The sequence below is a fragment of the Lissotriton vulgaris genome, chromosome 11, assembly GCF_964263255.1.
Source record: "Lissotriton vulgaris chromosome 11, aLisVul1.2, whole genome shotgun sequence".
Classification (NCBI taxonomy): Eukaryota; Metazoa; Chordata; class Amphibia; order Caudata; family Salamandridae; genus Lissotriton; species Lissotriton vulgaris.
This window is the reverse complement of record NC_141699.1, coordinates 1052011411-1052027324: the sequence shown is the minus strand read 5'-3', so window position 1 is coordinate 1052027324 and position 15914 is coordinate 1052011411. Positions and strand designations below refer to the sequence as shown.

Here is a 15914-nt window from a genome sequence, read left to right as displayed (position 1 = left end):
ACAAAAGGCACCCGCCTTACGTCCTTGACGCGTTTCGACTGCCGACGTGAGGTCTTGCTCACATGATAGATAGAATAACACACACACACACACACACACACACACACACACACACACACACACACACACACACACACACACACACACACACACACACATATATATATGTGTGTGTATTTGGGTGCGCGCCCTTGTCAGACAGCATACAGATGTTTCATTTTCCTGTCAAAGTTGTGTATTTTATGTGAGTTTGAGAAAAGCAACATATTAGATCAGAAGATGATCTCAGTGGTGGTACGCATCTTGGCGGACGCCATCCATCAATTTTTAATTACAATTCTGAGTGGTTCTTACCAAGTTTAACTTCTGCATTTTCTGTCAGCAACACATTCTGCCCCTTAATGTCTCGATGAATCACTTTATGCTGGTGAAGGTGACTCAAACCCTGGAGAGGGTAATGAAATAAAAAAAACAGTCAGTAAATCGTACACCACTTTTCAATGAATCATTTTCTTTCTTTTTTTTTGGAATTACATCAATTGGGAACACAATTGTTTGCTACAAAAGAATGAATTATTTCAGAACCTTTTCCTTTCCTTTGATTACAGAGAGGCCCTCATATCCAAGAGTGAATGCCAAGCTCCTGAGCTCAAGACAGGACACTTTTTTCGTTAAAGTTCGAGGAATAATTAGGATTCTCCCACTTTGAATTGTTAACATTTCTGTAAAGGTGAAGCCAAGAGTTTTTCAATGCAAGGCACCCACCCAGGTCAATTGTGTAGCAATACCAACAACTAATCTTCTAAAGTGAAGAGGTGTATGTGGTTGACACGCACTTCCACTTCAGAACAGATGAGCGGTAGTTTGCCCACACATACACCAGAGAGTATCTCTTTCATATTCTTCAACAAGTGGAGCCTAGGCCAAAAATGGGCAAAATGTAGAGAAAGTTAACAGTCAAAGCATTTATTTATTGCACTTCACAAGGCCTACAATCTACTTTCTTCCCAGTGATAGGGTTCAGAACCTAGGAGTTATTTTTAATTCCACGTTGTTATTACAAAGCTCAAAGAAACTCAGCAAACAAATAAAACACAATCTGGGCCCCTATGAAAAAATATGCACTTAGTCACAGCGGGAAAAACGAAATATAAGTAGACATACTTTCCGAGAAGGATAAATGTCTGCCATTGCTTATCAATTCGTTTTGTGAAAAGCAAATCATGCTATCATTAACAAACATAATAGGCAAATTAATTGGATTAAATTAAGGGCAAAGAATACCAGCAGTTAATGCCCTAGCAAGGGTTTTCATTAGATCATAATAACACTTTAAAAATGCTCTGATCTTTGAATGATATTTCTGTGGACAGCCCTGTCCATTTGAAAACTTTACCAGGACACCTCCAGTAGGCCCATCAAATCCTGTTCACAGCACATTACCTCCTTCAGTCCCATACCAGTGGCGGCTCCTCCGGTAGGGCGGAGGAGAGTCGCCCCCTGCCTTTCAAGCAGTTCAAAAGGAAAAATAATAACGTAACATGAGTATCATTTTATTTTTCCTACTGCAGTGGCTCGGTGTCATACAGGGTGGGATGAGGCTGGCCAGAGCAGGGGGAAGGAGTGGTGGTACTTTCTAAGTGTGCATGACAGTTTGGCTGGCCGTCTAGGGCCAGCCAAACAGTCATGTTCACTTTCCATGTTCTGCACCAGCTGTATTGTAGCCCAGGAGGAGAACACACACAGGCTGCCAGTCCTTGTCTGAGTGCAGAACCTTTGCACTCAGACCAATCACGACGCTGCTGTCCTGGTGATAGCAGAATCGTGATTGGCTCAGAGGAGCCTGGGAGTCCGGGTGCTTCCTGCTCCCGGGACTCGAGACAGGAAGACAACGAAGAAGGCGTAGGAGAGGCAGCGGCTGGCCTTACCCAGGTAAGTGTTTTTTTTAGGTTGAGTAGCAGCTGCTCATGTCCCATACAAATATATAAGAGCTGCATGAACTCATAAGTAAGAACTGAGAGGTAAAGGAAGAGTTTGTGGTGTTTCTGATGGTTGAAGGGAGAATATTGTGCCTCTTTGGCATGCACATGCTTCACTGCCATTGTTTGTGCCACGCAGAGGAGGCTAACATCCGGACTAGGTGGACATGTTGGCAAGACTGCACCTACCATGGTTTTATTTACTATAGTCTTTCCAAGGTATTGCTTTGCCAGAATTCTTTATTTCGGTCGGCTTCATTTTGGTTTGAACAAGCACTGACTCACAAGTCATGAGCTTAAGAACATTTCAGTGCTCTCTGAGATCACTCAATTTACAGTACTGTTTACTTCCTCTGCCTAGAGTTTATTGGACTCTCCTCCTTCCTTGGTGTATGCTTCCCATCTTCAGTTTCCTGCTCTTGGACATACTTTACTTAGATGCAGCTAATCGATCAAAATCATCCCAGGCTAATTGGATCCTCATTCTTCCTACCAAATCGAATGGATTCTTTTTGCAGTTGCCTTATCCTCTCACCTGTCTATTATACTTGATTCCTAATCTGTGATCTTAATACTATGAACAGCACAAGTGCTCCATCCCACTTGCACTAACTTGTTCTGTGTTTTGAGTGTTTTTGACCTCCACAGCTAGGAGGTCAAGCCCTAAATCAGGGGTCTCCAAACCGGTCCTGGAGGGCCGGATCCATGCCAGATTTTTTGGATATCCCCATTGAGATACATGTAGTAATTTTAAAAATCTGGCATGAATCCGGCCCTCCAGGATCGGTTTGGAGACCCCTGCCCTAAATCATGGTGATCCAATCAGTTCCCTAGTAAGGTCTAAATATGTTGCTGTGGAAAGCGACTGAGCCTTAGACTTTCAGTCATTGCCAAGTGGACAGAGAAGACCAGATAAGGAGACTGCTATGGACCAGGACTTGTGTGATGTATTGCTGAAGACCTCCTTCCTGCATTTGACTAGTCAATCTTGGTCCGTATATAAAAAAAAGCATTACATATCTAAAAATATCTTTTAGAAGGTCTAAAATCAAGGAAAGAGTCCACAGTGGGAGCCTCACTATTCAGGGAATTATCATGAGTAGCAATCATTAACCCCTCTTCATGCAGAAGAAACCTTATGCACTTAGCTTCTCCTTCGTTGTTGCGGACATACATCGAAGCGTTGTGTACTTACCAATATGAAGTCCTTCAATCTGATTAAATTGCCCAGGTGTTACAGAATTCATTCAGGTCTAAAGGTTCTTGCTATATGGAATGTTTAATAATTCATTTATTAAAAGTCAAAGTACATGAAATAACTTAGTTCATCAAATGGGTAAGTAGTATCGTCTGGTCGTGAATATTTTTCTGTCCTGGTGATGTGTTTTATCTGAGACCCCGATCAATATTGTGACCTCATGCCCCTATACGGCTATAATCAATACATATCCCTATAATGGCAAAACAATCAGAGCCATATTTCAGTAACTCGCCTCTGTAGTCCATGACAGTCCATGACACAGCAGAAGCCACCTCCTTAGATTCCTAGATATCACACAGAGTTCTTTCGACATACCAAACCCCCCGCAACCTGGGAAAGCCCCGCTTGCTTTGTTTTGATTAGTAATAGAACTCCTGCGAGCACTGTAAGAACGACCAGTTCTTAGTGACCTCTTTATTGACGTCTTATGCCCAAAAACTTACGTCAAACTCAGCAGCTTTCAGGTATAAATATACCAACGTTGCCTTAAGCAAGCACACGGTGGTGGTGAATACTGGAGCAGAACAGCTGTCCCCTTGCAGAGAGCCCAGCAGATGCGAGAAGCCCACGGACACTGCCCCTCCTCCTTGACGCGCTGAGAAAGACGCTGTCTTTTCTCCTGCCGAGAAAATCCAGCTCCGGCGTTTCCAGCCTACCCTTGCGGGTGACTGGAATATCGGGTCATAAGAAGGAGATACCAGTCCTCCTACATTCTATTCCAGAGGTACGGTGCTGACTAAACCCTTAGAGAGAATTCTTGAACCAAACTCTTGGCAAAACCAACTTAACTTAAATTGCTACTTAGTTACTCCCTCCCATGTATTAGGCTTAGGTCAGGTACACCAGGGTAGGCGTAGTTAGAAGCACCAGTTGAGATCGATAGCCAATGTATATATGAATGTATATATTTTATTCATTTTAACTATCTTATGGCTAAGAAACCATATCAATGCTTTTACAGTATTATTTCGTAATACTCCTTTTACTGTACGCACTTTTCATAATAACAAGTCTTGCAATTGTGGCAATTCATTTCTCTTGCATGAGAAGGAAGACTGCTCAATAAATAATATCTTTTATTGAAAACACCCGTCTCTCCATTCTTTGCACTCTGGTGAAAGTAAATCTGCACAACTGACTGAGTGAAATAGCTGTCTATTGTTTCACACGACTCTAGAGTTTGACTCTTATTCTGAGGAGCAAAGTTGTCATGTTTATGCGGTTGTCAGAAGCTGAATCCCTTCTTGTCTGAGCCAGGGAAGCTGATCACTTCCTATTCAGTCAAGAAAGTTTCCAGTGACCTCTGAGCTAGCTGGCACAAACCTAAATTAAGTCTAACATAGTCAGTAGAGACCTAGAAGACCGCAGTCCTACATCTACACTGCTGTTTATGTTATTTAAATGCGCAGGGCCTATAGGGAAAATAGGAACTACACTACATGGCGCCCAACGTTTGGTAAGGCGATAAAACTAACGCAAGACGTTAGAGTAACTCAGTTGTGCTTTTTCACACAGACCCTTTCTCCCGTAAATACTCCAATAGGCGTCTGGAGTGGGTGAAAGGTTAAAATCCCCAGGAACTTAGTAGGAAGAGATTCCTATGTAGAGCTCTGGTTTAGGCAACGTTGAAGGATACAGTGTTCCAAAATATTGTGCACCTAATCTTTGTTTCCTTGGAAACCTGCTCTGCAAACCTTAATTAATACAATGTCAGAAAATGGCAATAACAACGGAACCAATGAAGTCGCAGTAGACGCGAATCAACTGGGTCCGGATGTTACAGGGATTAATTAACCGGGTGCGATTATCATCCCGGCAAACATAAGAAAATCTATAACTTTAAAACTTATAGATAACAGACTGACATCACGAGGTGGTACAGTCATTGTCATGATAAAGGCACACGAATATCGGCAGACAGAGGTATTCTATTCTTGGATAAACTTTCCAGCGGCAAACGCTACAACACACGAGTTTCACTATTACAAAATAGAGGAACCACCGAATGAATACGCTCCTTTCGAGGAGATTGAAATCCCATTAAAATACCAAGAGAACCGGCTCTGGTTTAAAAGCGCCCTAAAACATAATGATCACATCACTAGGCTCGGTCCACTAGGTAGACCAGGAGCAACATGGCCGGTTCTAGCCAGCTACACACCACATCCAGACATTGTTAAAATGTCAAGAGAAGAACTTTTAGCACAGCTAAAATTACTAATTAAAAAACACAGACAGTTAGTCCAATATGTAATGCGGACTGCAACAGTCCAAACAGCGGTTAATATTCCACAGCTGACCCCTCATCAGGGGAACACAAATAAAATTACACCACAGAACATACAATCATGTCTTGGAAAAACTTCCGCAAAACGGGAACAAATTCATTTCTGGTTAGCACAGAAAGTTACTCAAATAGAGGCAGTATTCCCGAATACTACCCCTATTGAAAAACACAGAATTCTGACTATCTGCCTTCCAATGGGGGTCGCACCACATGTGGAGGACTGCGACACTTGGGGTACAGTCTTTGCTTCGATTTACACAAAAAAACACACAGTGTTCCGTCCATGGCGGTAATACTGGATGTGCTAAAACAAATTCAGAATGAATACGGTCCAGAACCTGCTTTAACTCTTGGTATGAAATTACTGAAAGACTTCAAGCAGGTCTCGGCTATATTACTAGCCAACATAAAAGGAGAAGCAGCATCTGTGGCGATCCGCCAGAAATTGAAAGAAACAGATATAACAGATCAACCAATTGAGCTTGCCAGAATCATAGAAAAATGCTATGAAGAATTAGGTAGAGATAGATTGGATGGGAAACCAGTAAAACCCCAACTACTTGAAAATCCTGAAAAATTATTAAAAATAATCTAAACACTCCTAAAAAGAGCTGGGATGGAAATAAACAATCCACTCCCAAAGAAAAAGTTTTCCAGTCCAGAGGAAGGTCTCCTCGGCGGAGGGAAAGAACTCCGAATCGAGAACACCAGTCTTCCCAGAGGGAGCACTCTGAGAAAAGATATAACCTTAGAAATAGGGATAACTTGAAAAAGCCTGATTGATATCAAAGTATTGATACACGTCCCTCTCGATCTTTTTCACAGAAATCGGAAAGAAGAGGACGGTCAGACCCAAGGGAAGAGGACACCAAGTCCAAAGACAAGGAACCTGCTCAAAGTAAAAAAATACAATTTCCAAGGAAGAAGGTAGCCAGTATTAGAGTAATCGAACATGCCGAGAATACTGAGGACACAGCTGAAAAACGGAGAGTGGGCACAGACAATGCTAGACAGTGCAGCAGAAAACAGCATAGCTCGCAAGATGCTGATGAGTCATCTGGAGACAGTGGACACGAATGAATACATTCAAGTAGAAACTGCAGACACCAGAGTTAGCGCACCTCATAAGATATACGAAAAAACACTGCGTATAGAGGGAGATAAGGCTAGGAAAATAAGGGGTCTATTTTGGGATAACCTCTCAAAAGGCTATGACATCCTGTTAGCCGAGAAAGATTGGCCCCCAGAGTTTGTCAAGGAGTGCCCTCATGGCGAAGAAATGTTTATGCTTGCCTTCTCAAATCACATTCCAATTCAGACTAAATATATATATGCAAGGAAATGGGCAGTAGCCCAGGCACCAGCATTATATAAAAATCATGTAGGATGGGATGAGGACTCTCCTCCTCACAAAATCCAGTTAAAATGTCAACCAACTGCACAAAGGCAGTACCCAATTAAGCAAGAAGCAAAAAAACAAGTCAGGGAGATTTTAGATCAACTTGAATACCAAGGGGTAATTGAAACATGTACCTCTCAAATGAACAATCCTTTGTTTCCTGTCTCCAAACCAGGCGAATCGTATCGTCTAGTCTTGGACTACAAATTATCAAGTGAAGGAAAATGCCTAGCGGACAACTTCTTAGAGAAGTGCACTGTACTCCAAGCACCAAAAACGCTGAAGAACTTACAATCGATTCTAGGCTTCCTGAATTTCGGAAGAACTTACATTCTAAACTACGCAGAGAGGATTAAACCTCTCTACGAATTAATAAAACCTGATTTTAAACCAATCAATTGGACTCAAAAACACACAGAAATTTTGAGATCACTGCAAACAGACATGTTAGCTAAAACAAAATTAGAAACACGTGACAATACACGCAACCTTGTAATCCAGGTCATCCCAGAAAGATGCAGATTCACGTACCTGACCTCCAATGAGGGAGAAACGGTACCAATAGCTTACAAATCACATTTGTACACACAAGCAGAAAAAACATTCAGTCTCACAGAAAACACTGTAAAGGCAGTTCAAACTGCTGTAGCAAGAGAACGAGCCCTAGCCCAAGGCAAAAGAATAACTGTTCTCACAGCAGAATCAGCCTTCGAGGCGCTATTCAGCCCAGTAAATCTAAAAACAGTGGCACTAGATGCGAAATGGATACAGTGGGAAAACTCTCTTGCTGCAGAAGACGTGAAATATTATTTCGCCCCGCACATGAAAAAACTGAATGCTTTAAAATATGTAAAAGAATATCCTCTGCCAATCGAAATTTTCCCTCTAGAACCGTACTCCTGTATAATCTATACAGACAGATTTGTACAGCATTACAATGTAGAAGATAAATCCTACGATGCTGCGTGCGCGATTATTAAAGGTCGCTGGCTCTGTGGTAAATTCAGACCGAAAATAACAAAAACTGAATCACTGAGAAAATGTTCGGCTCAGCGAGCTGAAATCAGATCTTTAAAGATGGTGCTTGAAAATGCCGAATGTGAATTCCCGACACTAATCGTGTGCGATTCGCATTTTTGCGTCAATTCTTACAATAATGATTTGCAGAACTGGGTTCAAAATGATTACAAAGAAGACACAGGTACCACAATCAAGCATAAAATGCTTTGGAAACAAGTAGTTCTTTTTCAGAAAGAACTACAAAAGACTCACGTGATACACGCTCTAAGTCATCAACGTGATGCCATTCACGTTGCAGGGAATTCATTGGCTAATTCAGCCGCAGCGGAAGCAACTAAACCGGCATCCGTAGCCACAAAAAAGCGTTCAGAAAAATACATAGACGGGAAACCATGCTGGTGGTAAAAACGTCTTCAAAAGGCAACTGTGCAGCACTACCTGTGAACTATCTACTCAATTATACATACATAATTGATGCAAACTCCGTTCCGTTTGCTCGAATCCCTGGAGTGGGGGATAGGGTAATTCCAAACACGAATCGGAGAATCTTATTAATAGCAGACGCACACATGGGTGAAGGTCCAAGGCACAAACAGATGAAGGAATCTCTGACTGAATTACAATCAGAATACTGGTGGCCGGGGATGAGCCTGCACCATTATAAATGTGTAAAGAGCTGTCCAGACTGCGACAGAGACTGCAGTAACGAGTCAAGCGGAGTAATGCCATGGACATTTCTGAAGGTAGTATAGGGGTATCTACACATGCAATCCAGCGTCCTATTAATTATTTTAGACTACATTCACTTAAAAAATGTGGCCTCAGCGCTCGGCTGACGCTAGAACTGTTATAAAAGATTTGCGAGTCTTTATCTACACATTCGCAATTGCCATGCTTCATTCTGACCAGGGTCCTGCTTTTAGCTCTCGAGCTTATAAGGAGGACATGACCAGAATGGGCATTGGATTGCGGTTCTCTTGTCCCTTCCATCCTGAGGGAAATGGGGTAGTGGAAAGAAAAAACCGAGACATAAAGCAATCTATGACGGCAATGGTATTAGGTTCGGGTGATGGGTGGGTCCAGCATTTAACAAGTGTCCAACGTAGTCTTAACAACTTGCCAAGAAATTCTCTAAAAGGTTTCAGCCCGTACGAACTATTGTTCGGAACTAGAATGTATGTTCAGGACTTAGATAGTCTTGCTTCAGTGATAAAAGATAAGAAAAAAGACTTTGACATCAAAGATCGTTTGGCTGTTTTACAGGACTTAAATGAAACAAGAAAAGCCCTGAGCAACATAAAGTTAAAACAACAGCCAACCACCACTGAAGACACACCAGCAAGACCTGTCTGGATTCCAAAGATTGGGGATCTGGTCAGAGAGAAAATAGCGGTGAAGAAGGAATTTGGGCCTTCTTACAGAAAAGCAGTACCTGTCTTAGCAATCAACGGAACAAGATCAGTAGTACTAAAGCCCCTTGCTGGTAAAAAGGAGAACAGAGTTGTATCAATCGACCTGGTAAAACCACAATCATGTGGCCTATAATCAATAGCAGGCCCAGTGGACTCCCAAGAAGTAACAGAATACCCAAATTTGCTAGTATCCAAGAGGTTCAAACTGAAAGACTAATCACATTTGATAAACCTGCAGTGAATAAAAAAGGACTATGCAGAAATGCCATGGAACTTGTGCCTCTTGAAACACAAATTGAAACAGTTCACCATGAAATACCAATCTACAATGATGTAGCATCAGAATGTGCTAATGAAAGGCAAATTGAGAAAACAATTCCAACAATCGACAGAACTGCATCTGGCTACTTCATCAATTTCGACAACTTTTCTGAAGATCAAAGCGACCCTGAAGAGACGCCAGAAACGAAGACTTTTAAAGAAAAAGCAACAGAACTCTTTCATCAACTCAAGGAAACTTATCTAATTTCTCCATGGTTAGAATTTTAGATTGGGCTTGGTGCATTTTTCCTCCTGCTTTGGCTCATCATGGTACTTTGTTTGGGTAAATTCATTGAGGTAAAATACAGTTCAATGGACACAGCAAGTCAGAACATCAACTTAGTTCTGAAGCCTCACAAATCATCTCACATCGAGAAAAGAGAACTATCATCAGTAAATGTCCCAGCCATTCCAATACCCGGCGGGGTAGTTTGGGACAAGACAGACTATGAAATATATGGCCCGGTCGAGCTCTTGAAATATCCTCACCAATTTAAGGTTTCATTAAGTGACTTTGTAAAACCAAGCACATTCTCTGATGATTGGGACTTTAAAAGTATAAATGATATGATGTTGGATTTAGTTTTATCAGCAGGATTTACAGAACATGATTAGTTGCAAGGTTCATCTAAATATGAACAGATGTACTGTTTTACACATTATGCAGACCACTATTTACATAAATCTGCTCAACCTAGAAATGTTTTTAAATATAACCAATGGGAACATTGTGCTACTCCACCTAAAAGCAGTTCAAAAACATTCTATGAGAAATTCCAATACTTCTCAGGGTTTAACACAAGTAATGCAGAAACATTTTAATACAAACTGTTGGATAAAACAGGGACAAAAACCGTGCTGACAAATACTAAATTGATATATTCAGAAGCATTTTATGAAAAAATGATTACATTTGGATTTGATTTCTGGAAAAATAACAATGAAACAAAAACCATCTGGGGTACAAAAGATTGGCAGGTACAAGGCCTTGAAGCATTATTTCGAGCCTCCATGATCCCAGAACACATAATGTTCTTGAATGACACAATTCAACAAACAACCTGTCTTGGCCTAGCCAAGATTAAAGACCTTAACAAACAGTCTATTCCAAAGCCAATACCTGATAATGCAACCACAGATATTGAAGCAGACGTATCCCAAATTTTAAATGAAAACAGAACACATCCTGATTGGAAAAAGTGGTTAATCTGGCCTACAGACACGAATAACTGTCAAGATAGATTCTTGAACAAATTACAGGGGTTAAAAATGACCAGACCAGACCCTAGATACTCCCAGAGACAACATCCAGGGATAGTAACAATATACAGTGTAGGGAAACTATGCCTTGAATGGCTACAAACATCCACACTGGCACAAATTAAGCAACACTTGTCTTTACTTAAAGATGGTGCTGACTTGCGCGATTTCATAATGGGACCACGCAAACAGCGTCAAAAACATTTCATAGCGGCCAGCATATATGCTGCATACAACGAGGCATGGAAAGAAACTCAAATTGAAACAGCCGAGAAAATACGAGAAATTGATCGTATTAATTTGGAAAAATCACTTTCTGTTGTGGACAATGGGTTAATGACTCTGTCCTCCAGAATATATTCACTGGACAGTATTTTATCATCTGCAATTGATATTATAGACCAGGACTTGCTAATGTTACAACATGGCCAGTCCCAATTACGTTCTATTGTACAGCTAGGCTGGACGTTGCAAAACCTCCGTTCAGGCTATGTGCCATGGCGTTTAATCAACACAACGTCATTGTTTTCTATCTTTAACCTTACTGATAAACAAATCAGTTTGGCACAGAAAGGAGCAGACTATACAATCCTGAGCAACGAAAAACTTGAGAGATTACCATTGACAATGTCAGAAAGACCTGTCATTGAAAGGATAATACACAGGATTATCACAATTCCGATAACAACTTTCCAGTTTAAAAATTGCCTTGAGTATATACCGGCAGGCCAGTATGAAAAGTTGGGTAAAGGATACATTAAGTCATCATGGAAATTACCCTATACACATACATGTTATAGTGACAACAACAAAAATGTATTTCTTAGTGGTAATGAGTGTAAACATTCACTAAGCGGTATACTTTTGTGCCAAAGTATTAACTTGCATGGGGCCTGTGAAGGTACTTCAAATAACCTTTCATGCCACCAGCACGGCACACCTGCAGCACAAATAGAGCCATTCTTTAGGCAACTTTCTAACAGGAGTTACATTCTAATAACGGATCACAGCTGTTGTGGCTTGGTGCCAGGGAAAGCATATCTCTTAAGCATGAGTTCCATGGTCACTTGCTGTATACAAGCATTGTATCCAAATGGCCCTGGAGACTCAGTGGCTCTGATTTGGCCTCCTTTGAATATCTCTTCTATACGAATTGATACTTTAAGCAGAATGAAGTCTGTGCTTTTGCAGACAACAGTGCCCATCACGTCATCAAAAGAGACGTATGATCTCCAAGTTGCAAGGACAACTGCAGAGATACATACACTTTTATCAACAAATTGCCCCGTGCATTTCACAGAAATGCTCAGCCAAATCCTAAATATGTCGAATGCCAGTGGTATCTCGAATGTATTTAAGACAATTTTTTCAGGACTGTTAACACCATTTGGAGCAGTCCTGGGCATCTTTCCCAATTTTGTCCATTCGATCTTTGGCGGCCTACCAATACTTTTGGGATTCGTAGCAGGTATTTTATTTTTGACCCTCCTGCTCCGATATGGCAAACCAAAAAGCAGACATGACTGCGGCAAGGATTGAAGAAACGATCCTAGCAATACGCTACCGGGACCGCATAACTAAAGTCCTTGGGATAGCCCGGCTAAGAGATCTGAATATGACCTGGTTTCTTTCATTCAGACCTATATGGCAGACCTGCATCTTACCTGTGCTTCGATGTATGCTATGCGGAGAAGAATGCGTGTTAGACACCTGTCTTGCAGTACAATCAGCAATACCAATGGACGTCGATACTTTGCTAAGTCCAGTAACGGCTCACGCATCGTGTTGTCCCCAGCGGTTACCAATCCTGATGACGGCATTCGTTAACTCCTGCGCTACGACTAGGTGGTGGCAGTGAAGCAAGAAATCAAAGCAACATCACCCTATGTGAGCATTGCTGATCCTGAAATCGATGATAGCAATCATTCTCACAACTGCCAAGTTACAGCATTATCGAACTTGGTCGAACTGTCACCTGAATATGTAGACCAATTCTTTGCGAGCCTGTCTGAAATGATGTTCTCCCCTGAACAGAAACAATAACTTTTGGAAAACGATCCGGCACACAGCGTTCCCATGAACTCTGAATTCGGCCTTCAGCTTTGATCAACAAAAGCTACTGAAAAGCGTTTGGAACTATTTTTTCCCCTGCTCATCATGAAATTTTTTTTTCTCCAAAAATTCCAAAATATTTACTTTTTCTGGCACACGTACTTTGCTTAAAGTAGAACTATTCATAAAGAACAGAGCTTCAATTTTTAGTAGATCTAGAGACAAAATATAACCTCACCCTCTAGCGCACTTTTACAGCAATAGTATTTACTATGTGATGAAGTAGTCTCGCCCTTCTTTTCTGTATTTAGAGACATTTCATGTGTAATTCTTCGCAAAATCGTTCAACTGAATACATATGCAATATTTTTTTGAATGATTACTATGCTTGATAACGTACAGTACCTATTCATTTTCATTTATTTCATATACACCATTTCAAATGCAAAATGTATTTTGGGGTGGGTAGGAATACACGTGCTTCTTATTGCTTTCGTTTTTAGTAATTTGATTGACATAAATTCGTGGAGTGGGTGATGTGTTTTATCTAGGACCCCGATCAACATTGTGACCTCATGCCCCTATACGGCTATAATCAATACATATCCTTATAATGGCATAACAATCAGAGCCATATTTCCGTAACTCGCCTCTGCAGTCCATGACACAGCAGAAGTCACTTCCTTAGATTCCTAGATAGCACACAGAGTTCTCTCGACATACCAAACCCCCAGCAACCTGGGAAAGCCCGCTTGCTTTGTTTTGGTTAGTAATAGAACTCCTGCGAGCACTGTAAGAACGACCAGTTCTTAGTGACATCTTTAATGATGTCTTATGTCCAAAAACTTACGTCAAACTCGGCACCTTTCAGGTATAAATATGCCAACGTTGCCTTAAGCAAGCACACGGTGGTGGTGAATACTGGAGCATAACAGCTGTCCCCTTGCAGAGAGCCCAGCAGATGCGAGAAGCCCACGGACGCTGCCCCTCCTCCTTGACGCGCTGAGGGGACGCTGTCTTTTCTCCTGCCGAGAAAATCCAGCTCCGGCGTTTCCAGCCTACCCTTGCGGGTGACTGGGATATCGGGTCCTAAGAAGGAGATACCAGACCTCCTACATTCTATTCCAGAGGTACGGTGCTGACTAAACCCTTAGAGAGAATTCTTGAACCAAACTCTTGGCAAAACCAACTTAACTTAAATTGCTACTTACTTACTCCCTCCCATGTATTAGGCTTAGGTCAGGTACACCGGGGTAGGCGTAGTTAGAAGCACAAGTTGAGATCGATAGCCAATGTATATATGAATGTATATATTTTATTCATTTTAACTATCTTATGGCTAAGAAACCATATCAATGCTTTTACAGTATTATTTCGTAATACTCCTTTTACTGTACGCACTTTTCATAATAACAAGTCTTGCAATTGTGGCAATTCATTTCTAATGCATGAGAAGGAAGACTGCTCAATAAATGATATATTTTATTGAAAACGCCCGTCTCTCCATTCTCTGCACTCTGGTGAAAGTAAATCTACACAACTGACTGAGTGAAATAGCTGTCTATTGTTTCACACGACTCTAGAGATTGACTCTTGTTCTGAGGAGCAAAGTTGTCATGTTTATGCGGTTGTCGGAAGCTGAATCCCTTCTTGTCTGAGCCAGGGAAGCTGATCACTTCCTATTCAGTCAAGAAAGTTTCCAGTGACCTCTGAACTAGCTGGCGCAAACCTAAATTAAGTCTAACATAGTCAGTAGAGACCTAGAAGACCGCAGTCCTACGTCTACACTGCTGTTTATGTTATTCCAATGCGCAGGGCCTATAGGGAAAATAGGAACTACACTACACTGGGTGAGGTGCATTTTTCCCCCTCCCTGTTTGTCGAGGTGACATTTTCTGCCTATAGTGGCTATGTGGTTCCCATAGGGCAAACCACCTACTATTGTATAGACACCCTAAGCACCAAAACGTTACAACTAATGGCAGTGAAGAACTAAGATTAAATCTACTGAATGAAAGATACAGTAAGGTATGTTTCAGTCTAGAAGAAATGATTACACTGTACAAAGATCACACTGCTTAAAGATCTGGCACAGTGCAGCACTCACCCTTTTAGAGTTGGGAGAAGTAGCGACCAGGTATGAGACTAGTCAAGGCATTTTTCATATTGCTTCCTGCAATGTCACTTCTGTTCAAGCTAAGGGGCCATTGTCCTGTGATGCCATTTCATGAGACCATTAAACAAAGTATTAAAATTAGTCCACTTCCCTTTTAGAACTAGCCCTTTGCTACTTAGGGGCAATTCCAAGTGCCCTAGTAATCCCAAGGAGGCCAGTATTAGGACTTAATGGCTTCACAGGCAGTGCAAGCTCACCAGTAAATATGCGGATTCTGTGCATTTCACCCAAGACTTAAAACTGCCAAAATCTATGGGAGCAATGAGGAATTACCAGGGGAAATAAGCCAGCAGTAATTCCCACAGTAGTTTCTTATTACTAAGTGGAACACTCTTGATCGCACTTGTAATCCTCATTAGAACATTGGAATGTTGGGAGCTCCATTGAAAACAATGGAGAGCTCCGGGCTTATAATGGCTGGTATAAGCCTGGAGTTCCAACATTCCAATGTTTCCTTGTTCATAGCTCTGTCTGTGAACAAAGGCGTCAGAGAGCCTGAGGGATTCCAATCCCCTCACCCGCCCATAAGGCTTTGTTCTTTTTTGTTAGAACATTCTGCCCTCTAATGGCAGAATGTTCTAATAGCCTTATAGCCCTTCGTAGCTGGGCTATACCGGCTATTAAAGTCCCTCTCCCTTATTAAAGGCCCTCACCAAAGGAAAGGGCCTTTAATAGGCAGTATAGCCCTCTATGGCGGGCTATAAGGCTATATTAGAAGAACATTGGAATGTTGGGAGCTCCATTGAA

At 41.5% G+C, this 15914-nt stretch overlaps 1 protein-coding gene across 19 annotated transcripts in view; it reads right to left on the bottom strand.

The window, feature by feature from the left end:
• TNIK (TRAF2 and NCK interacting kinase) overlaps positions 1 to 15914 on the bottom strand; it is a 724668-nt gene that overhangs the window by 248366 nt on the left and 460388 nt on the right. For all 19 annotated transcript variants that reach the window (XM_086944405.1, XM_086944396.1, XM_086944403.1 and 16 more), the window contains exon 6: positions 355 to 445. In XM_086944405.1, the coding sequence (XP_086800531.1) occupies positions 355 to 445 (91 nt within the window). The remainder of the gene's footprint in view (positions 1 to 354; positions 446 to 15914) is intronic.